The sequence below is a fragment of the Clinocottus analis genome, unplaced genomic scaffold (genome assembly GCF_023055335.1).
Source record: "Clinocottus analis isolate CAN_PGR_092001 unplaced genomic scaffold, fCliAna1.0.p SCAF_15, whole genome shotgun sequence".
Taxonomy (NCBI): Eukaryota; Metazoa; Chordata; class Actinopteri; order Perciformes; family Cottidae; genus Clinocottus; species Clinocottus analis.
Window position 1 is genome coordinate 11488527 of NW_027175876.1, and position 9665 is coordinate 11498191.

Consider the following 9665-nt stretch of genomic DNA (forward strand, 5'->3'; position numbering starts at 1 on the left):
ATGACAAAAAACAATCCTATAATAATAGTCATCATTATCATCATCATAATATTGATAAGATATGATGATGATAAAGAAGATTTAGCTGTGGTACTGTGCTATATTCTATCTTCTATTACCCTTTGAAAGGAGTCTTTCTGCACATGTTTACTTTACGTAACGGTGGAAGTAATATTCATATCCATTACTTAAGTAAATTAGCAATAAAACAATTTCAGAAGTAAAAGTTATACTTTCAATATTTCCCTTAAGTAAAAGTATAAAATTTACTTGCAAAGTATCAAAGTAAAACTACACGTAAGAAAGAAGGCACACTTAGTTATACTAGTGTATATATATATATATATATATATATATATATATATATATATATATATATATATATATATATATATATATATATATATATATATAGCATACTATTGGAGTTGTATCAACAGTATCATATTTTATAATATTGGAAAATCCTGATGAAGTAAGTTCAGCTGTTAAATAAATGTACAGGTGAAAAAAGTACAATATTTTCCCTTGCGGTGTAGTTGATGAGAAGTATAAAATAGCAGAACATTTAAATTCTCATGTATGTAAAAGTACCTACAAATTCTACTTAAGTACACTACTTGATGATACAATATATAATACCTGATGATATTTTTGAACCATTTTTAAATCAGGACTTTTACTTGTATTGCTATACTTTGTTAGTTAAAGGATCTTGCACTAGCTCAGTTTTATCACCAAACATGGGCCGCTGCTGTATTTCTCTCTCTCCATTATTCGTCATGGGAACACCAGTTGCAATACCAGTAATGTGAAAAGCCTCAAACTGCCATGCGCATGCGCACTTTCCCAACGGCTTAGGAGGGAGAGCAGTCTCGCGTAACTTTGCCGAGGAAACAGTCGGGTTATAGCAACAGTAAAGCCCATCATTACACACAACGGGACGCTGTGAGAGGGACGACGTCGCACTTCAGTGAGTAATATGCACTCAACTTAACTTAACATGGGCTTCTTTACGTTTGAACACACTTAATTTAACGGCTAGTTTCATTTACGTCCCACTTAAATACTTGTATTGTCCCGTAGATGACAGTTATTCTGTCATTGTCAATGTGCGTATCTGTTCCCGATAAGGCCCTCGGAGAGGGGCACGTCAGGCTGGAAACAAGAGTGTTGTCTTAGTTACACGAGGGTATATCCTTACTTCGCTCACGTCATTGCGGGGGAATTAAACTGTGTGGTAACTCTCTAAATTCAGCCCAAAAGCCTTGCCGTCGCAACAAACTGTCGCGGCGTTAGCTCGCAGCTAGCGGCGGTAACGTGACAGACAAGATCGTAGAGGCGCGCGGTGGCTGTCGCACTTACTCGGGACTGAAAAGTCAACGGTCGCAACCTGGACCGGCGACCCCGACCGGAACCGGGCTGTGAAGGCTCACCTTCCGTCACAACACGCAAGAGGGCTTAAAGTGTGTTGTGACGTACTTATATTATGGTCAGAATTATTATATCTGCTCAATGTAACCGGAGGCAAATAACTGGTGGTAAATTAATTTGATCAGGAGATAACCAATTAGGTTAAAGAGGCTCGGTGTTTATTATATTTTTGCTCCAGATATATTTGATCCGGGGGAAGTTGGGAAAGTTCAGGTTTAAATTTTACTTACTGATAACTAATGTAATGAAATATGAACAGTTAACGCTAGTTTTTATTGGCTGTAGTGGCTGATACGGTTAATTGTCTATTAATAGCATGTTGGTGCTCCACGTGTCTCAAGACGTCTCAATGACTGTATAGTTATTTGTATTAACGTGTTTGCATCATCTGTGGACGAGGCAGTCTGGAAGCAAAATAAACTCTGAAATGAACAGGCTTTTTGTCCCCAATTTCTAGTTTCAAACCCACATTTATATGTGCACTCTCGTCTGCTTCCTTCTGCAACTGCTGTACAACACGTTCCCTCAGGATGGATCGTAAATGAAGACAATTTGCCCAGTTATTGTGTAACCATATATCTCCTAACCTTAAACTGCTTCTTTTCTGAAAGGGGAACATTTTATGTTTTGTCAACTCATTCTTTTTTATTTTTCGAATTAATATATTTTGTTCTATTATGTCCTTGATTTACCCTATATTTCTGGAGCTTACTGTATACATGTGCAAAAGTATGTCTGTCATTCACCTTATTTTATTTACCAGCTTTATGATTTGTTATTGGTGTCGTACGGCAGCAGAACAGTGCTGATAAGTATGTCAAGGTTTTGCAGGTTTTTTTTATGATCTTTTTTTACATACCTTACATATCTTACAACTGCTACTAAATTGTTGACTCAATATTTTCAATAATTACAAACATTGATTTGGACCACATGTAGTTGTAAATATTCAAATTCACACTGAAACTATAGAATTGTTGGGATTTTAACAAACCTCTGGTAAGACATTTTCAGTCAGTTGGAGAAAAGAGCAATCATATGTACACTACAAACCATATTATAATAAAGAAATACAACTGTCACATACTTTAAAAAGAGAATGAACAATGCCCAGTTAAGATACAACAGCAGGTATGAGTGTCCAAAACTATCTAAAACAAAGTATAGATCTCTTAAAATAGAAAAATATAATAAGAACAGATAATTCAAAGCCAGGTTTAACAGTTAAATAATAGCCCAGGTTTAGGGTTTTACTTACTATGAAAAATAAAGTTAACAGCTAGTTGCTATTGGTTGTGGTGGCTAATAAAAGCAATCAAGCAATCAAAGCAGCAGCATTTGCCTGGTGGAAAGTGTTAATTTGAATGCAGTCAGTTCACAGAAAACATTTTGTTATTGTTGGATTTTTCCTCATCACAAGTGGTCAGCGTGATGACTCGTCGCTGCATTAGTTTGTGTGCCTGTTGGAGCCTCTTCCTGGTGAACTGACTGCCTTTGTGCACCATGATGGGTTACAGCATTTTCGACCTGGGCTAAACGGATTAACTGTAGTGGAGATTAGTGACCGAGTGAGTGGCTGTACGTTTATCTGTGTTGTTTCCCTTTGTAACCATGTGGGGACGCTCTTGTGCAAGACGCTAAACCAGTCTGACTGTGCATGCTATGCTGAACACTAGACACAGAGGTATAGAGATAGTTATGTTTCAAAGAGGATATATATAGACACGTTTCAGGTTTGTAGAATTGCCTGTACAATAAATAACTTTTAAGTGTGATTGTTTTCATGGTGCAGTCTGAATTGTGTAGCATCACTGATATCTCAAAGGATCCGTGTTTCTGTCCCCAGGTCTTTCTTCAAGGTGCTCCACCAGAACCAGATTTGAACAGTTTGCACCAAACACACACCCAGCGTAGGTGAGTAAAGTGTGTGTTTTCTCATGTTTATTATTTGCCTGGCCATGAAGCGAGTAAATCTTGCATATAACTAGACCTTATTTAACCGCAGTTTAGTATCAATACGCAAGTGTCTTACATTTGCTACATAATCATAACGATATTAATAATACGCTTTATTTTTACTGCACTTTTTAAAACGGTTAGAAGGGGCTGAATGTGGTTGAACCAGGAACAACACATTTTAGAACTGCAAATAAGGCAACTAAAATCAGACTGTATCAAAATTATACCCAAATAAAATAGGAAGGAATGGTTTCTATGATTTTAATGAAAAACATTGATGATTGCTCTTCATAATACTTCTCTTTAATTAAGTGTATTTCCATCTTGAAAAAAAAAAAAAGATTTATTGGAATCAGAGGTTTATTTTGTAAAAAAATAACTCATGTCAAACATTTAAAACATTCAGGTTTGACCATGTAACTTGTACTGTAATAAGAACATTGCAAACAATTTATACACATATTTTTGTTTATGTAGGATGTCCTATCAGTGTTGATGGTAAATGTCGACAATGAAGCAATGAATTCCTCAGCGGTTGCTACATTTGACAGGATACCAGAGCTCTCCTGGTGCCTACATGTATCTAAGCCGAGGCCTCTCTACGCTGCATATCTTCCACCGTGTACTCTTGCTCAAATAAACACGGCTGAATATCCAAGTCAGCCAAAACACTGTTAAAGTAACCCTGTCCATAACTTCCTCTGCACTCCTAATTTGGGATGCTATTTTCGCTGTCGGAAACCCAGCTAGTTTTCAATACAAGCAAAGGAACATAGAAGTTTAGTTTTTGAGGGGCATCTAGAGAGAACCCCCTGGCTTCTTTAACTATTTAAAAGATGTCGCTGATTGCAAAAAGAACAACCAATTTTGCAGCTTTGTCGTCACTAAACAAGCACTTCAATCGACTACATTTATCATCAACACTGATTGGACGTCCACATAAAAGTTGGCACATTTTCCCTTTTTAAATGAAGCTGTAATTTGTTTCTGGGTTTTTTTAATCTGAGGTTTACAAACATAGTTAATTCATCAAACTGTTGACTGAAAGTATTGATCAGTCTTCATAAAATCAATCATTTAACTGTTGCAGATGATATGTGTGTGTGTTTTTGTGAACCAGGAGGATGGCGGTGAATGTTTACTCCACCTCTATGACTGTAGAGAACCTGAGTCGTCATGACATGTTGGCATGGGTCAATGACTCTCTGCAGCTCACACACACAAAGATTGAGCAGCTCTGTTCAGGTAAACACACACTTTTCTTTTCCCTGTTAAATGTCGAGTTTGTCATTCCATTCAAAATGTATATATCAAGCTCTAAAAGTAAATTGTTTTCTCCCCCCAGGTTCTGCTTACTGTCAGTTCATGGACATGCTCTTTCCAGGTTGCATATTAATGAAGAAAGTTAAGTTCAATGCTAAACTGGAACATGAATACATCAACAACTTCAAGGTCTTACAAGCCTCATTCAAGAGAATGAATGTGGACAAGGTGAGAACACACAAATACATGCTACTGTTTTTTATATAAAAAAATAGTTGACTTTATAATAAAAGTTTTTTTTTTGTTTAGGTTTTAGGTTCTTTGGGTAGTTCTGTTTTTATTTTGATAGATTTGGGCTTAATGAGAGGCGGGGAGACGTGTAACAACGGGGGATGTTGTGATTACATTGTCCACAGCGTCTTAAATATGGGCTCTGTAATGCCCCAAAATATTAGTTTGTAATTATAATTTTATTCCCAGTTTATTCGAAACTCCTCACTCCTCTGAAGAGGCCGGTAGGGGATCAACAACTGCTTCAGTAGCTGAAGGCATTCTGGTCATCGGCGAGGCTGAAAACAAGGCCTACCCGAATCAGTCAAGCCACATTTTGGCTTTTGTCGTGGCTCAAAAAAAACCTTATACATCTTTTTAATTGGTCCATCTCCAGAGTAACTCAATGAGATTTACGAATAAATCCCAGTTTGTATATATCTGTGCTGTCATCTTCGAAGAGCCGGGAGGGACAATTGAGTGAGATTCAAGCCGTGTTTATTTTATTTTTTTGGGAGAGGGAGACACACCTGGCATATTGTGACCCTTTGATAACCAACTGTCCCCATAGCAGTATTTACTCTGGCATTCCAAGGATTAGCATTTATTTTATATCCATATCCAAGAGGTTGTCTTTTCTGCTGTTTAAATAACATTATCAGGATGATTCCTCTCCTCTCAGATCATCTCCGTGGAGAGGCTGGTGAAGGGGAAGTTCCAGGACAACTTTGAGTTCCTACAGTGGTTTAAGAAGTTTTTTGACGCCAACTATGATGGGAAAGAATACGATCCTTTAATGTCACGGCAGGGCCAAGAGGGAACGCCGCCTCCACCCAACCAAGGTACACCAAACACATAAACACACACACACACACACACACACACACACACACTTGTCACTCTCAGTTGTGTGTGAACCCAAAGGTTTCATTTCATTGCTGTCACCTCTCCATGCAAACATCCCCACCTCTAACACAGATCCCATTCGCCACAAACATAAAAGACCCTCTTGCCCAGGTAACGTCCCCTACATAGAGCATGTTGGTGTGTGGGTGTGTGTGGCGGTGTTGGTGTGGGTGCTTGCACTGAGTCTTAACTTCATTCACAGTGAGTTACCTGGTTTATGAAATGTCTATTTTTGCTAGTTGTGGGCTGTCTTCGGGGCACTGATTGTATCTCTGTAGTAGTACACAGCTACAAAACGAGGATAACATATTCATTTATTTTATTTTGTACGGTTACAGTTTTTAAGGCCTTGAGGCAGAGGAAACTTTTACAAGGTGAGGACAATTTGGCCCATCTCTTGAAGAGGGGCTTGTTGACGGATTGGACTGGACTTTAGGGTCTTAAGGTTATGACATTGGCAGTACACCAACAATAGCTTTCAGTCCTTTGTCAGTGTCTTCACTGCATCTGCACACGCCAGTAAAGAAAATAAGAGGGACCTAAAGCATAAATTGATGCTTTGGGTCAAAATCATGCACATGTAATGCAAGTAAAGCATAAGCTCATACAAACCCAGTGTCGACTGCTACTTGTGAATCTGTTCTCTCACACTGACAACTGACGTCCGACTTAAAACAACACACAACGCATCTATCCAGACAAGTCTATCTATGTAAACATTTGTGTGTGTTTTTTCTTCCAGGCCCCACGAGAACGTCTCCCACGACACCAAAGAATGTTTGTCCCCCTTCGAGGCAGATAAACCTAACAGCAGCCCGCAAGACCAGTCCCACGATCCGCAACGGAGGAGACACTGAGCTCCTAGAGCTCAACCAGCAGGTACCAACTGGTTTGATCTGTTCAGCTATTTCTAAAGAAAACACCCTGTGCTCGCTCATAATTAAATACTTATTGTTGTTTGTACTAAAACACTTTGCAGTGCTCTTTTGATTCGTGGTCATTGTTGATTATATATTACAGTATACAGTTGTTTTGTTCTATATTTATCTCAAACACACAAACTGAACCTGCCTCTCTCTGCTCATAGATGCTGGACCTCAAGCTGACTGTAGATGGACTGGAGAAGGAGAGGGACTTCTACTTTGGAAAGCTGAGGGACATCGAGCTCCTCTGCCAGGACAAAGAAAACCCGATCCTTAACAAAATCTTGGATGTACTGTACGCTACAGAGGTAAAGACACCCGAATGCCACGCAGAGCACATGCATCAGTACAGAAGACTTTTACATTTTTACAGTGTTTACTTAAATACAATAATAGCAGCACATATCGGATATGAGACTGGACTCAATACCAATTCAGTGAAAGTCATATTCAGTACATTTATATACACAAGTAACTTGTGCAGATCATTTGGAAACATGTTTTTTCCGTATAGTCAAATGTTCAGCAGTTGAACTTACTTATACTTCTAAAGGCAACTTTGTGCCTGTTGGTTATGTTCAGACTTTGAATTAAACTATTTTGAATACAGAGATGCATCTTATCTACGTGTAATGATCAAGCTTTACACTTTCCTTGACTGATGTTTTTGTTGCGCACATGCAAAATGACAGTTAGAAACTTAGTTGTGGGTGTACAAAGCAAAGAAATCTGCTTTCCACCCCAATTATTGAAACCTGTTTTTTGTGTTTTGTCGGTATTTGGTAAAACAGACATAAAAACATACTTAGTCAAACCAGAAAGTTAGCACATAAAAGCATAACAGTTATTTCCAAAATGGACCCCGCCCCTTATGCCAGTATAGAATAATAAGTTAACCTTTGGGATTTTAAATTATGTTAAGCTTGGTTGAAGCGACTGTTGATGAACCTTTTCTACATGGCACACCAAGTAGGCTCAGGCCATTCCCTCAAATTACATGTTTACCTGACTTTTAAAACATCTGCAATGTTTGTGACTGGTATCTTTAAGCTGTCTAAGAGGTCCGACTATCACCAAATTAACAGTGACCCGTGAAAGTGATGTACCTATTAAAGCTAAAAGATTTCTACTTTATTGGTCCTATTTACTGCAGAATGATGTAAGGTGGCAAATGGGGGAATTTCTCAAAAATAACAAAGATGTATGCAAACTCAATAAGGTTCATCAAAAGCACCAACAAGTAAAACTTTCAAAAACAAATGTTAAGGCTTCTCCTCCTGACGTACACTGACCTCGATCTTCTTCTGCAGGACGGATTTGCACCACCGGAGGATGAAGACATTGACGAAGGAGAACAGGGAGACCAGGAAGAGTTCTGAATTGTTCCTCCTCTCTTCATCATCCTCCCCCTACTTTTACCCCAGAACCTACTTTAATTCTTGTCATTATCCCCCACCTCTTTTCTTTTCTTTTTTACTTTTTACAATCTGCCCTTACTTCTCCCATCTTGTCTGTGGCTGTCCATACCCTTGACATTGACTTTGTTGCACAATCTTCCCAAACTATCAAAGAACTCTTAACCCAGACCTTGTCTGGACTCAAGCCCAGCAGCCTGGCACCAGAGTGGACCCCTGGTTCAGCCTGCTAGAATGGTTGCAGGGTAAAATCAATGAGATTACATGGATCCAGCACTGACATCCTGGAGCCAATAGTGCTTTGCTATCAATCTGTCTGTCTCAAGAGGCAGGTCACTTTCTCTCACCTTGCACTTTAATTGGTGACTCCACACACAGACACACGTGCATCAGGGTGCTCTGCCGAGTTTATATACGAAACCACATAGTTTTCCACACAATGTGACCAGTTTTAAGGATGTTTTGGTTGTAAATTTCACAAGGTGAGATTATAAAGGGTGTTAAGCCTCCAAGGAGGGAGGCCTGCACATATATTTTGAACATATTGAATACGATGACGCACATTTAGCTGCCGGACATATCACAGACTTTGAACTGCTCACGTGCATAAAGAAATCCTTCTCAAGAGTCTGCATTTACTCATCTAAGTGTGTCCCACCAGAGAGGGTTTACTCATGACTGTTTTTAACAGCTTGTTTGAGACGGCCTGGTGTATTTATGTCTTTATTTATTTATGTTTTTTTTTTTTTTTAAGTGGGTTTGGGTTTGGGGAAATTGAAGGTCTTGCACCAAATGTAGCGAAACATACTGAAATTATCCAAAAATGCCAACAAGCAGAGAAGATGCAGGAAGATTTCATTTTATATTTTTTAGATTTGTTTGAAAGAGGTTTGTTTTTTATTGGCATTGAATTCCTCAATGGTTGAGTTAGAGGTATCAGTATGACAGTTATTTATCAGACAAATGTCGGGCTTTAAAATCGATGAATGAACAAATAATAAGTAGAATTACAGACTGACACTACTAAATACTAATGTTTTACTGTGTTAATTAAGATGAACATTTTAGCTGCTATCATCACTCCTCTGTTCGTGTAATAAATTGAGCTTTGCTGCAAAGCGTTAAAACGCCACAATGGCTGTGAAGTTACTATTGGTGTGGGCTTTTGTGAGTGACAGCCAGGATTTGAACCAGCAAACATAATGAACCCTAGCGATGTGATAAAAGTTGCATCGTTTATCGATGAAATTAAATAAAGCTCTGATGCTCCAGAAAACTAACAAAACATACCTTGGTGTGTTCTGTATTTCTCGTTTATTGCTGTTCTCTAGTTCTGAAATGCATCACAAACACACTGTTATGACAGGGATGTTCAGTCTTGCCATCATGTTGCAGAGAAAGTATTTGCACTTGGAACATATTTTGGGACAAAGAGAAAGAGGAGGGAGGGAAGGGGGGTTGCCAAGGAAATGCAAGCACAAATAGATTTACATAT

At 38.6% G+C, this 9665-nt stretch overlaps 1 protein-coding gene across 1 annotated transcript; it reads left to right on the forward strand.

Annotated features, from left to right (window-relative positions):
• Positions 1-844: 844 nt before the first annotated feature.
• LOC137785834 (microtubule-associated protein RP/EB family member 3-like) lies at positions 845-8367 on the forward strand. The gene is made up of 8 exons (XM_068577358.1): positions 845-973; positions 3281-3348; positions 4514-4638; positions 4739-4884; positions 5609-5768; positions 6575-6711; positions 6920-7063; positions 8066-8367. Exons 3-8 carry the CDS (start codon positions 4518-4520, stop codon positions 8132-8134), a joined length of 777 nt encoding a protein of 258 aa, XP_068433459.1. The 5' UTR covers positions 845-973; positions 3281-3348; positions 4514-4517; the 3' UTR covers positions 8135-8367.
• Positions 8368-9665: the final 1298 nt, after the last annotated feature.